The sequence below is a fragment of the Megalops cyprinoides genome, chromosome 1 (genome assembly GCF_013368585.1).
Source record: "Megalops cyprinoides isolate fMegCyp1 chromosome 1, fMegCyp1.pri, whole genome shotgun sequence".
NCBI lineage: Eukaryota > Metazoa > Chordata > Actinopteri > Elopiformes > Megalopidae > Megalops > Megalops cyprinoides.
Window position 1 is genome coordinate 40,421,861 of NC_050583.1, and position 14,777 is coordinate 40,436,637.

Below are 14,777 nucleotides of genomic sequence, written 5' to 3' on the forward strand. Positions count from 1 at the left end.
ACATCCATGCAGCATTAAAAAAAAAAAAAAAGTTACAGGTCAAGGTGTGCACATCTCTTAGTTCATTTCATTCATTTTCACTATTAGTGCTGCGCATCACAATTATTAAGCACAGAAATACTAGACTTTACAACATTCACAACATACAACAGTCGCCACTGCCACACAAAAATACATTGTATCATCGATTATCACAAAATTCACATGCCTTGTGTAGACAGGACAGTTTCTTAAGAGTCATTAATAACAGAGAGAGGAAGTAAAAAAATGTCAAAACAAAAGCGAACGTGTAAAGCACAACGAAGAAGTTGAAGTCGAAACAGAGACAGAGACGCAGGCTCGCAACCAATTAGCTAGCATGACTGAAACTGGCGGGACAGCCAGCAAACTAATTATATAATTCTTTGTCGTGCTTTACACGTTTGGTAAAACCAAACATGGTTAAGTCAATTTGCTTTTGTTTTGACTTTGCCCCTTGCAGTGTGGCTGAAAATTACACCCAATGAGACAGCAATTAATCACACCAGTTATAGAATTAACGAATACGAGGAAAGAATCAAATGCCCCCCCCCCCCCCCAACTTACCTTGATTTCAAATGGAACTATGGATGCCCTGGCCAGAACTAAGGGGCGCCTCAGTGTAATTCGAACCCTGGTTAATAAAGTATTGATGCTCAGTGTTTGCTCTTTATTACAATCTGATGTTAGCTTGTACAGATAAAAAATTGTGAATCCTTTGTTGTGCAGCTAGTGATAGCTTATAGCTGGTTCCAGTACTGTACAGGTAGCCATTAGCTCAGGACCTTTCCTGTTGCGTTTTCAAAGATAATAGTTAACCGACACCATATGTAAAGACACTGCATATCCAAAAGAAATATTTTCTGTTGTTTTCTTCTGTGATACTTGCTCTTAACTACTACTGCTGTAATTTTTTTTCTTTCTTTTTAAATTGATAGTGTATGATATTAAGGTAGTCCTTTAAAATAGCTAAAATAGTCTTTTTAAATAGCTAAATACCTTGTGGCATTCAGAAGTGTAGCATTTCTCAGATAAGGTAGTAAGTAGGAAGATAGGTGCCTTGAGTGTCAATGTAAGAGTAGCCATGCCTTCACTCTGTGTTGAAAGGGGTCATACTGTTAGATTTTGTTGATGTAAACCAAAAGTAAAATGACACATCATGTCAGCACTGCCATTGCTTTTGTTTACATTACTTTTCTCGTCTCAATCAGGGTTTTCTTTTCTGCCAACATTAAGTTTTTTTTTGTAGCATCTAACCTTGTTCTGTCTTATTAAAACAAGTGTCTGTATTTGTACTGTGCTTTGGGTGAGGAAATGTTTGTTTTGTTTTTGGGGTGGAAGGAAATGGAAGAGGTGGAGCTAGGGGGATTGGGGCTGGCGAGGGGGCAGTTTCTGTCTAATGGCGTGCTTTGCTCACATCTGCTGTCCATTTCAAAGTGCCAGTTTTTTTTCCTCTCTGTAATCTCTCCCACATTCCGCAAACATTGCTCAAGCTTTGAGTTTACAACCCATTCAGCGAAAGCTGCTGGCTAATCCAAAGAGGCTCAAAGTACATAACTGTTCTGAACACGGAGAGTCAAGGTACTGTACTTCCCATTTCCTCTTTAAACAGCAGCATAATGGTATAAACACAAAGTACGCAATGATGGTAATGTTCTGAGCAGTTTTCCTTAGTGGTGCAATATTCAGCTCTAACAGCTCTAACTGTGTGTACTGTGGCATGAGCTCTGGACTAGATGAGCAAGCTTGCTTTTTTTCCCTCTCAGCCCTTCACGAACAGGAAGTCTACTTCTCTCCTAGTGTGGTCACATGACAAATGTATGGCCCACTTGGGAACCATGTTCTCAGTACTGTAGACCGCAACTACTTACTCATTCTGTTCTTTTTGCTTTTAGACATTGGGAAGTTTTAAACTGGTGTTTAGTTAGCATTATCTTAGGTGGGTTTTAGGAATTATAGCATTTTTCATATGAATTCTGTGGTACATTCTCTCAATGTTTCAATCATACTTGAATTTTCACTCCCAACTAACAGAAGATTAACTTTGCGTAATAGAGAATTAATCGCCTTTTTGATAGTTTCATTAAATATGTTACCGTTTAACTCTTCACATTTTAAAGACTCTCTAAAGGCTCTGTGCTATGCTAGTATTCCCCTAGCTAAAACGTAAACAAGGGAGAAGAAGGAGTTCTGTAACTGTACAGTATTTACAGTTTTGACTAGATGTCTGAATAATATGTGGAGTAATCAGAAGTTTCTGTGAGATATCACGCTGACCCATTCTATGGATTCCATCTAAACAATTCAAAGATAAATACCAATTTGTTTTGAGTGCTTATCTGTGAGGAAGCAAATGACTTGCTGATAACTGGTTATCTTTTTATAGACGGAAACCATGAGCAGTCTTCCAGGAACCACATGTTTGGTCCTCTTAGTCTCTGTACTCCTTTTGACTGTCCCGGGTTCTCATGGGGGGAAGATCCTGGTGTTCCCAGTGGACGGCAGTCACTGGGTCAACATGAACCTGCTGATTGAGGGACTCCATGCCAGAGGACACAACATTACTGTGGTGCGATCTGCTAGCAGCTGGTATGTCAAGGAGAAGTCTCCCCACTACACCTCTATCACGGTCCATCTGCCAGAGACCATCAACATCGAGAGGCAGGACTTCTTTGTATCCTTTCTTAGCCGCATGTTGGAGATCCAGAGGAAAGGTGCATCTGTCCTCGCTTTCATCTCCTTCTATTGGGAGATGCTCACTTCATTGTCAGAAATTCACCGGCAAGCCAGTCAGCTTGTGGTGGAGATGTTTGAGAACCCACAGCTCATGCAGAGTCTCCAGGACACTCAGTTTGATTTGGTTCTCATGGACCCTGGTCTGCCTGTGGGTGTTCTGGTGGCACATCAACTGCAGCTCCCCACAGTTTTTAATGTCCGCTGGATCACCAGTGGAGAGGGACATTTTGTGGTTGCTCCTTCTCCAATCTCATATGTCCCCACTTCTGGGTGTGCAGTACCATCTGAGATGACTTTTGCTCAAAGAATCAAAAATATGTTTCACTATGCCCTTAACATCTGTATTGACACATTTGTAGTGAGTCCTCATTACAACAGACTGTGCGCCCGATACTTTGGGCCCAACACCAACTTCTACCATCTACTCCAGTCCATTGACATCTGGCTTATGAGAGTGGATTTTGTCTTTGAGTTCCCACGTCCAACTATGCCTAATATTGTATACATTGGTGGGTTCCAGTGCAAACCTTCCAAGGCCTTGCCATCAGAGCTGGAGGAGTTTGTGCAGAGCTCTGGAGAACATGGGGTCATTATCATGTCACTGGGGACTCTGATCAAGGGCTTACCTATTGACATTACATCTGGGATTGCTGCAGCATTCGCCCAGCTTCCACAGAAAGTCATCTGGAGGCACCTTGGGGAGCAGCCTCAAAACTTGGGCAACAACACCCTGCTGGTGCAGTGGATGCCCCAGAATGACCTCCTAGGTCACCCTAAGGTCAAGGCCTTTGTGGCCCATGGAGGGACTAATGGTGTGTATGAGGCTATATACCATGGTGTACCGGTGGTAGGCTTGCCACTGCTATTTGACCAGTTTGAGAACCTTCTGAGGTTGGAGGTTCGAGGGGCAGCTAAGGTACTGGATGTCACCAAGCTCACCAGCAAGATCTTCCTGGAGGCCCTGCAAGATGTTCTGTACAAGTCCTCATACCACAGCAATATGCAGCGTCTCTCCAGGCTCCATCGAGACAAACCCCTCCAGCCTCTGGACAGTGCCTATTTCTGGATCGAGTTCGTCATGAGGCACAAAGGAGCAAGCCACCTGCGCACAGAGTCCTATAAGATGCCATGGTATGCATACCACTCCCTGGATGTGATCGGCTTCCTCCTGCTTGCTGTGGTGGTGCTGATGGCTATAGTGGTGGCCATTTTCCACTTCCTGTGCTGCAGGGTCTGCAGGAAGAAGAAACCCAAGCAAGAGTGAGCACTGGTATCAGAATGAAAGAGAAGGGGAAGTGACTGCCACTCATCACATGACAGTCAGAAGATAAGCTATACTATGCTAAAAAAAAAAAAACAGTTAAATATGCAAAAAAAGGACCACTGTTAAAAATGTTTGCTAAAAATGTTTCTCCTCAAACAGAGCATTCTGAATGCTTTGTTTCCATGAAATACATTGAAGCCTGGTCGTTTCTGATTAATATGAAAATGTTCATAAAATGAATATGCTTAAGGCTATCATGCTTGTTTGTTTTCAATGAGAAGTTTAATAGTTATGCTTGTTTCATTTTCATTTGTGTGACAGAATTAAAAATTTTGCATTTTGATCAATTAGCATCAGATATAAATCACTAAAAGAAAAGAAATCATTCAAAAAGAAAGTTATGTTGGCACTGTAAGTCTTAAATGATGAACTGTGTGATTACTCCAAACACTGTAGAGCCATATCCAGCAGTTAAATGTGAATTAGATGCACTTCATTTTCATCCTGTTGGAAACCAAAAGGTGAATATGAATAAATCTTTGATTCATGTCAACAAGTCATTATGACCACATAGCCAAATATTCCTTCATTATCATAAACCACATGTATAAAGTATATTGGAATTAAAAGACTTCTACTGATCATTTAATTGCAGTGCAAATACTTGTGGTTTAATGCATGAACAAAATGAACAAGTACTGCACAACCCAATTTGGGCCAGAATGTATGAATATCAAAATGCAATGGAAATAGGGTTTACAATGATCTGACCTAAACAAATCAAAAACTACTACTTACATTTGAACGTAAATGCATGTGCACTTGTAAAAAATCCTGGATCATCATTTTTTAATGGACCCTAGTGTTCAATAACAACAGTAGGCAGCATGCAAGGTTCTTCTGCCTGAGTTTGACCCTCTCTCAAGTTGTATGCATGGTTATTCTGTCCTTGCCCTATAACCAGGAAAAGTGCCTCCTACTCCAAAAAGTCCAAAGGGGGTGCTTCCCAGCACCATATACAGCCACTCAGATGCGTTTGTCTCTGTGGAGGACTGCACTTCGAGCCAAGCCAAAGATCCCCGCAGATCTGCTTCCCATTCATTTTAATCTTCCCACTAATAAATACTGTTAAATTTTATAAACACTTTTCAAGTCAAACATATTAATTGAGCTTCATATCTATAGGACAAACGTATATTCTTGACAGGAATGGATTCTTGTTGCTGAGGCTGAATCTGTTTTTGTCCATATTTCTGTCTTTGCATATATCACTACACCATTGTGCACTCACATCACAGTCAATGAGGTGGAGAGAGAACGTTCCAGGATAGTCTAAATAGAGGAAACGTACCTGTGCCTTTGGCTATCTACAAGGTTTTTTTTTTTTTAATTACAAAAACTGAACTAGAGATGAATTGTTTTCAAGGAATCGAGGAATCGGAATCGAGAACAGGAGTGCTTTTTGCCAGAATCACAAAATGATAATACGGATATTGTTCTTATTATAGCCAAAGAGAAATGCAAATAAATAAATAAGCAAAAGTATTTGCAGTATTGTATAATTTAAACAATATTCAGGCATTTTGACAGGTAGGATAGTCATAAATTTATACACTATGGGCTTAATTTTTGTCAGCGTCAAAAATGGAATGCAGTTGCTTGTGTCACTCTTCTGTTAGAGCAGTCAGCAACAGCAGACAGTGACAAGAATGCAGTTTACTAAGGTGTAGTTGTGAAATTCCACAGCATACTTTTGTATTGTGACCCTGACATTATAAGCATTGATGTGTGAAAGAAAACTATTAGAAAACTAAAGGTGGTCTATTCTGCAGTGCAAAGGCACATCGGTAATCCTTGAACATTTGACAGGGAGCATTTGTTAAAAAATCGAGGGGGTCTTGTTTTTTTTTTGTTTTTTTTTTCTTTTTGGAAATGCAAAATCTACATATTGCATTACTATATGCAGTCAAGATTTAATAACGCTGTATTGATCAAAATTTGCTGTTAAACGTGGTTCACACACAGTAATGATTTCAGACAGTATACACTGAACCTTGTTATATTTATAAAAACATGACACACAAGTGTTACAAAACATTTGACAAATGATGCAGTAAAAAGATTTACTACTTGGTAGCTATAGCTGCCTTCTTTTACTAGCAACTGTATGTATACTTAGAATCTTGTGTCAGGCATGCCCTCCTTTGAATAACTTCACCAATTACCTCTACGTATTTGGATTATTAATATAGACACTGTATTTGTAGGTTATTCATAACTTTTGTAAATGTTTTCTTTGCCATTTATTTCACACTTTTAGCACAAAGGTTATTTCTAAAATACAGGGCAGAGGCTTGAATCATACACCCTTTGTTAAATAAAATTATTATGATGCTCTGTCCAAATTCCCAAATATTTAGAATATCAATGCCTCTTGGCCGTGCATCAGCAGTGATTTTTCACCTGAACATCACGCTCGTGGTTAGTGTACCTCAGTAGTCTATTACTTGGTTTGAAGAATATGCTGCTGGAAGCATTGGTGGATATTACAACATACAGAAAACTCCTACAGCAATACATGTAAAGCTGAAGCATATTTTCATCTAGGTAGGCAACACTTCAGCCCTCCTATCCATTCATGATCCTTAGTTCCCCTTGTGTGAAATTATATATGTGTGAGTTTTACCTCAGAGTGTGTGTTAAGAATGGCATTAAGCACCTGTGATCTTAGTACTATGCTTAGCACTGAAACGTGTTCATAGTCGGTTAGCGGTGTATTATTTGTAGAGCTTTTCTCGCCACTTTATTAAATGCACTTTTTAAGACATTCTGGATAAGAGTGACTGCTAAATGACAGTGTAATCTGGACATAATGGTCATTAGGTCTGGCAAGAAAAAAACAAGTGCAAATGGTATCCACTTTTTATTTATTTTCTGTCCAAATAAAAGATGCAAGCCCCACATATACTTTATATTATGTACATGATTGAAACTGGTTCCAACAACATTATAGCAAATGCCCCACACTCCCTCTACAGTGCTTGTGAAGACATAGCACATTGTCCACATAAATACATCATTATGAGCATGCAAGACAACCACATTAAGTAGCTTGTTTATGTTCACATAAGACATAAAATAGTGACGTTTTGCAGCTTCTGAGTGACATTTGCTTCATTTTAAGTGTTTATAATATGTCATATAATAAGTACATCATTTTTTTACTTTGTCACATTGTCACACAATGTAGTATAACTGAAAAATGCTTTCCCTCGTGCAGTTGTTATTGTCAGACTTTAAGGGAAAACAGTTAACTAATTTGATGAGTAGAAAATTCACTATACCACATAGGCTCAGCAGATGTTCTTATCCACAGCAAATGAAATACTTACATTAATGTACATAGGTTTTTACTGTTTGCAAGTACCTTGCTCACAGGAACAGTGTCCAACCGTTATAATCAACCTGCTGCTTACCACTATGGGACAATGTGTGTCTACACACTTTTTTCACAGATCCATCTGTATGCTTCATCACATGATCCATCCATCCAGGATGTTAGCTCCTGCCAAATAGTGTCTAGATGCCCACAATCTTCACCTAGTGGGTTGGTACCTTTCCAATCATCTGGTTCATTTGCTCCGTTAGTCCTTGTATGCCAGAATCTGAGGATAAAATTCAGCACAGTTAGTGTTTATTTTTATCAGAGCATATACCTAGTATATAAAAGTGTGTGCTATAATCTGGTTGTTATTTGTATGTAGTTATTTTGTTAATTATGCATTCATTGTTAATAAAGTACTTCTAGATATAGTGGGCAGTTCATTATACATCTATACTTACAAAGAGGCCTGCATTATATAGGAAATGTATATAAATAGCAACTGTTATTGTACTGCCATGGTTAACAAAGACAAAATAGTATGCATGTGTCAGGAATAGACATAGATCATTTCTGTAGTTTCTGCAATAAAATAAATATAATGAAGTAAATATTGTAAATAATATATAATAAAGTAAAATATTATTTCTGTGTGCACTGCAGAATATTAGGCTAAAGGAATGTGAAAAGCTGCTTGGTTAAGGATCAGAATGTTATTGGATGTATCTTCTGTACGTAAAAATAGTGCCTTTGTCTATTCATATAATGAGAGACTTTGGGTGCACCTGGAAGGACCTTGAAACAACTAGGTTTCAGTTTAGCTGTAGGCTTTCCCAGGTGCATGATTCTCTTTTGCTACTGTATATAGGACAACATTGTAATCTGCCTTGTCGAAAGCCATCTGAATTGTGTGGTGTGGATTTATTACTCTTGAGAGTTCGTAAAGTAAATGTTTTATCTTGTTTAGGATTAAAGGGTCTGACTGTTTGTTCCACAGCACAGGAAATTTGAGATATTATTCAACACATGTATGCATTTCATGTAAAACATGAGTACTGATAATGCTTAAAGATAAATGTCATTGGTATCTAGCTTGCCATCCTTTAGAATAACAGATAATATATGATGGACATTATTGTCTCTTGTTTACACATTTGAATACAGTATTTCACTCTGTTAGTGTCCTTACTGTAAATCATCAGTGACCAGACTGCCATCCACCCAGTGCCACTCCCCTTCTTTCTGTTCATCTGTCAGTCCAATCCAAACCCGGGTGCCCCCTTGATTGACAGCCTGACTTGTCCTGAAGGCAAACTTCTGTAAGGAGAATAAAGCCAGACACAGTGGGTCATAAACTTTTTGTCGCAGACTCATTGACTACAAGTATTTGTTAAGCCTCTGCTCAAGAATCATCCAGGTGTTTTATGAGATGCTGTTATCTCCCTTCTCTAACATTTCGAAATTGGTTGTGATCACTGCAGTTGGTGGTACTAATTTTTTCTATTAAGCAGTACACACAAAAACTATAGACTGTGTCATCACTGAGTGGTTAATTTCACAGTATACTGTAACTTGGTATTGTAATGTCCTTCAGTTGTACTTGTGAATTACTGAAACACATAGATGCCCCTACCTGCTCCTCCACACTGTTGACAATGAGTAAATCTGCCCCTTCAGATTTACACTGGTTCCAGCTTTCATTCCAGCTCTTGGTGTCAGTAGAAAAGAAGTAACACTTGGACTGGAAAGCTATCCAGCGGCTCTCACACTTCTTACAAAGACGTTCTTAAGCAGGAGAAGAGAACGTTTCATTATAAGTGGGTCAGGTAACTATTCTTCTCATGCAGAGGATTTTAAAACCCCAGCCAAGATTACAGTTAACAGCTTCACTTTATATCATATTCCCATTATGCAACTTAGCCTCCCACATCTATTAGGTTAGATTACTGCTATGCATTATGTATTGCAGCATGTTTGCATTATAGGGGCTGTAATGTGGAGCAACTCACATAGCTTGCAAATTTGATATGTTGTCAGATTGTGCACATGAAAACTCCAGTAAAGCAGATCTTTTGCAACAGTCCATCAGATGTACCCTAGCTGTGGCCTTGCAATTAACATCTAACGTCCTTATCAGTGCACCTGACTGCCATCTTCCTCAGTTTGAGGCGATTAGTTTAAGGTGATTTTGTGAAGTGCTGATAAGCTATGTGGTCACTCACCTTGAGTCTCCTGATTCACCATGGGACAGTACTGATCCAGAGACACATACTTCTGGAGCAGCTGCTGAAGCCGATCCATCAGCTTCACCATCTCCGTCCGCAGTCTGGCATTAATGTTCGTAAGATCCTGTATCTCTGCCACCAGCATTTCCCTCTGGTGGGTCAGAATCTGGTTCTGGTTCCTCAGCAAGCTGTTTTGATCCAGCACCCCCTGGTTCTCCTTCTGAAGCTGTGTACTGTTTTCTTCTGCTCTCTTGCACCAATCCCTCAGAAGACTGTTGGCATCAGAAAGGTTCTGATTCTCTTGATGTAGCCACACATTTCTCTGGGTGAGGTTGTGGTTCTCTTCCTCAAGCCAGCTGTTCTGTTTCAGAAGTTGCTGGTTCTCCATGTGTCCTTGAGCGTTGTCCTCAGTTAATCTGTCAACCTTCCCCTTCAGAAGATTGTTTGCATTAGACAGGTTCCGGTTCTCCCTCTCCAGTCCTGCATTCAGTTCTGTTAGGTTCCTGTTCTGTCTCTCCAGCAGATCCATAGCGTGGGATGTATTCAGGTTCTCTCCCTCTACCTCTGCTTTGCACTCTGTGATGTTGGAGGTCTCGTTGCACAGTCGATGGTTGGCACAGGTCAGGTTCCAGATCTCTTGCCGTAGCTGGGCGTTTTCTAGTGTGAGGTTGCCATTTTGGTCCATGAGCTGCGTGTTGTTGTGGGTAAGACCTTCATTCTGACCCACCAGCCAGGTATTGCGTTGGGTCAGGTTAATGTTCTCTCTCTGTAGTTGGGCGTTGGCCTCAGCAGCTCTTTGGTACAGGCTGCTCACATTCTGGTAGTTGGACAGCAGACCTTCCATTTCTGAGTTGTGGCTGTTCTTTGACTCTCTGTCATCTAGAACACATCAACATATGCCTGTCGTACTTTCAGGAATGGAATTATGGAAGTATATAGTCATTGGACTGATAAAAAAGCAGCAAAGGAAAAAAAAATTCTTCAGCTCAAATCAAACATTCAGCAGTGGAACTGGAAAATAATCTTGCATTTTTAAAAGGCAAGGTTTTATGCTATCTTTTCATATTTAATTTGTGGGGTTTATGAACCTGTAGGAACCTCTATTCTACTGAACAAAAACAAATGGGACATTTAGTTAGGTGCTAAGACAAAGACTCTTATATTTTAGACAGATGAAGTATGTGGATTTTGAATGAATTCAAGATTTTACTCACACAGGACCCCTAGCACTATACAGGCGGTGAGTAACAGACAGCAAAGGATTACTGTTAAGCCCAGAAACCAGGGATAAGGTCCTTCTGACTTCTTGCTGGACATCACAGGGGCTGAAAATAAAGCAAAAATGCTGTGTAAATTAATGTGGGAATAGTCACTGCAAAGTCACAGCAACAGACAAAAGAGTTTTCATTTCGATTATGGGTTGCCAAAATCAAACCAGGAGTAATGTACTTGAATCAGATGTCTTGTTTTATCTACTTACCTGCTTGTTGTTCAGGTCTTGAAGGTCCAGTTGATCCACTTGATGAGGTGTTTGGTGAGTGTGGGTTCTGAATCCACGGGACAAGGTGCCGCTGAACCATAGCTATTGCGATGTGTGCTTGACACCACTGTGTTTGAGTTCAGAGCAGCGATTATGACTCCTCTGATATTCTAAAAGATGGAGAATATATAATGATGTTGTCACTTGGTTGGACCAGCCCATGGGGCTTTCCTGCAGTGCGCTCATAATGTGTGTTTGAAATATACAAAGTATATAAAGGATGCTTTGTTCATGTTGTTGCACTGATTATACGTGTTCCTAGTTAAGCTGTCACATGCACCTGAAACCACAGATACCTTTTTATCACCAACATGTATGCAAGTATTCATTTCCCAAAACAGGTGTAACTATAAGCCTTTTGTGTTCTGGAATCAGGTGTGAAAAGCACAGCAACAACAGTAAGCGCTCTGAGTGTTTTAGTTCGTTTGAAGGAGGGTTGTCATCTCATGTGGTAAAAACGTCTGGTATCTGGCACTGTCTGGAACATCCATCTTGTAAAACATTTTAAAATATCTTTAGAGCATTTGTGAGTTGTGGCAAGTGTTATATTATGTGCACATTATTGTTATCCTGAACATGTTAATCATCAACTTGAATTCATCTACTGAATCATCTTCTTAATCTAAAAGTGAACAGGATATATATATATATATATATATATATATATATATATATATATATATATTTAACCAAGGATGTCTCCAAAAAATTTAACAAGAATATCTGTTACCTAATCTTTCTAATTTGCATGTGTCAATAATGTGACAATGTACCCAGTCGATCCATAATTCATTCTCTATACCATCACTAACCAGTATTTTCATTATTTTCTGATAAGATATGAAACATGAATGCAGCTGCAAGATATCAAGACATACAATTCCAACAGCCATGCAGGTCATACAAATAAAGGAAGCTCAAGGATGCATGTAAAATATCAAAGCAAAGAAATGTATGCTCACCAATCAGTCAGCACGATGGCCAGAGGGGGTACTCACTCAGCTTTTGTGCTGTTGATTCGACCATGTGGGCACGTGAGCCAAGAAAACAAAAATGACTAAGCGTGGAGGTCTGAGCATACGAGAGGAAGATGCAGATGACCCGTAAGGATGAGAGATCACTGGTTTGTGAAGCAGTGGGCAGGTCAGTCGCAAGGGGTATTTATCACCCTGTTATCCCAACTGCAATCCTTTGTTAAGGTGGGTGGGGTCAGTTTTATGACCCTCCAAATCCTCACTCTATTTTCTATTTCTATAAATGCACTGAAGTTTTACTTCATTAAGGTCCATGGTGGCTTCGTGCCAGCATCGCAGGAATGCTTGTGGAGTGACGGGCATTCAGTCCATATCAAACGTGCCTCCATTTTCATGATTTTCAAAAGAATAAATTGGTTAATTAATCCAAGGTATAACGAGAATATTATCAATTATATAATATATAAATAATAGTCAATTTCTTTCCAAATGTATTTCATACACTGTGTGTAGTTAGATGCCTGCATTTCTTGCATCATAGTGTGTATGCATTTTCTTATTCATATGACCTGTGGTTTTATTTTATCAAATAATCCAAATTACTGCATACAGTTGATAATTGAACCCTCCATTCCTGCAGAAATAGTAATCAGTTACTATCAGATTTTTTGTGCAGATTTCTAAGCTTTTACAACTGGTCTGTCACTGGTCTGGTTAAGCCAACAGCTCATTAAATCAGCACACTGTGGCTCTAAATAAGTTGGCTGAGACGACTTTGTGCAGTTCCCCCGCTTGTTAGCAAGACGACAGGCTGCTCCACGGGCTGTGGTTTTACTGTCCTACTAGCCTCACACCTCTAGATGGAGACACGGGCATTGGTTTCATGTGAAACCACACAGGGCAGTGAATTCCAATGTTATCTGTTGAATTCCAGTGGTGTTACTGTCAGCTTGGAGGTGGCTAAATGAATCACCAGTTGAAACAGTAAAATCAGATAGGTAACACCAATTTTCTTTATTGCCTTTGCTAATGCATCCAAGGAATTTCTTTGTTTTTCAAAGGGTGTTACTTTTATCTTTACATTTAAAGCATTGCACAAGGAAATTAATTATTTAGAGGAGCTCACATGTGTTACAGATACAGTTTATTATGATGGCAAATAACAGTTAAATGGATTACATATTTACAAATAGCAATACAGTTTCCAAGTCACATATAAACATTAGAATTCTTACCTTACATGGTTCTGACATTTTCATAGAGCAGGGTTCAATATTGATTTTATACAATTAAAGTGAAACACTATAACTAGAAAAACAAACTAGAAACTAGAAAAACAAATTCTTAAGAATAGCTTAAATATCATCTCATAAAAGTATTCTTGCACAACAAAACTAAATCTTGATAAAAAAAAAAAAAAAACATATGCTCTGAAACTGTGACATAGGAATCATCCATTCATAGTAAATTGCAGATCATATAACTAGGCGTGATATCAGATTGTGGTTGACATCAAGCTTGAGAGCTCACTTTCTTCTCACATATGTAGCGCTTTTTCTCATGGCACACCTCAGCATAAATCTTGACCTTTGAAACAGTGGCACAGTCTCTGGCAGAGTGATTGGTATTGCTGAAGTAATCCCTTCAGAAAAAAAGAACAGAGAGTATTTAGTTATATTCTCTAAATTTGGCCAGGTCTGGGATTTGAAGACCAGCAGAGGATCCTCACATATCAGGGTTGCACTCGATTAGCAACAGTTTCACATTCGAAACAGTGGGATAGCTGAGCTGAGATGTTCAGTTAATGTCTCCAATTTAAAAACAGACACCTGAAATACCACAGAAACCAGCAGGCCCTTGTGGACTGGTGTTCCTCATCCCCGCTCTTTACAGGAGAGATCTGGGCAATGTGGGCAGTACTTACGTCATGTTTAGTGGTCTGCCATTCATCCAGAACCAGTCTGAGCCATTTGACTTCCTTTTCAGTCCAATCCAGTAGAACATGTTTTTTAGGTGTTGCCGTAAAAAGCTCTGTTGGAGGAGATAGAAATACCAGTGACACAAGAAAGTGGTGAAACGCTGTCCAGAGTTCAACAATTCTACTAAGCTGAACACATTAAATGGTTTGCTGGTGATGGGCAAAAAAAAAAATCTAGTTTACAGAACTGTTATAAACTTCCATATGTGTACCATATAAAATGGCACTCTCATAATAATGAAAGTTAAGTGTGAAACAATAGCATGTCTTTCAGAATTTTTGTCAGCATTGATTGTATGAATTAAGTTGAAGAATGAAATGTCATACAGTATTTCTGTCATAAATAAATTACCCTCAATTTGATAATAAATAATAAATAAAGTACACCCCACACCCTTAGGACCAAAGTTATTTTCCCAAAAGTAAATATACTTTTATATTCTCTAACTCTGACCTGCATTTTATTTACAAAAAAACTGCATCGATAAATGTTTCATTTTTGATGTGACCAAAAACTGAGCAAAAAGCACATCAATGCTGTAAAACAGATAGATTGTTTACAAAGGCAAATATATTTAGAGGCATCAGCTCACAAAATGTCTGTTCTTTTTTCAGAATGGAAGAAAACCATGTTTAATGATTTAAATTGAGAAGAGTGCT

General features: G+C 39.0%; 2 protein-coding genes across 2 annotated transcripts; one reads left to right on the forward strand and one right to left on the reverse strand.

Moving 5' to 3' along the window:
- Positions 1-1,506: 1,506 nt before the first annotated feature.
- Positions 1,507-4,111, forward strand: LOC118778028 (UDP-glucuronosyltransferase 2A3-like). The gene is made up of 2 exons (XM_036529341.1): positions 1,507-1,599; positions 2,405-4,111. The coding sequence occupies exon 2, from the start codon at positions 2,414-2,416 to the stop codon at positions 4,016-4,018; it is 1,605 nt and encodes a 534-aa protein (XP_036385234.1). The 5' UTR covers positions 1,507-1,599; positions 2,405-2,413; the 3' UTR covers positions 4,019-4,111.
- A 2,689-nt stretch (positions 4,112-6,800) lies between these two features.
- On the reverse strand, positions 6,801-11,247 carry LOC118785676 (CD209 antigen-like). The gene is made up of 6 exons (XM_036540565.1): positions 11,106-11,247; positions 10,840-10,950; positions 9,623-10,504; positions 9,034-9,185; positions 8,590-8,717; positions 6,801-7,683 (listed from the first exon to the last, which is right to left on the reverse strand). Exons 1-6 carry the CDS (start codon positions 11,203-11,205, stop codon positions 7,515-7,517), a joined length of 1,542 nt encoding a protein of 513 aa, XP_036396458.1. The 5' UTR covers positions 11,206-11,247; the 3' UTR covers positions 6,801-7,514.
- Between the last annotated feature and the right edge of the window lie 3,530 nt (positions 11,248-14,777).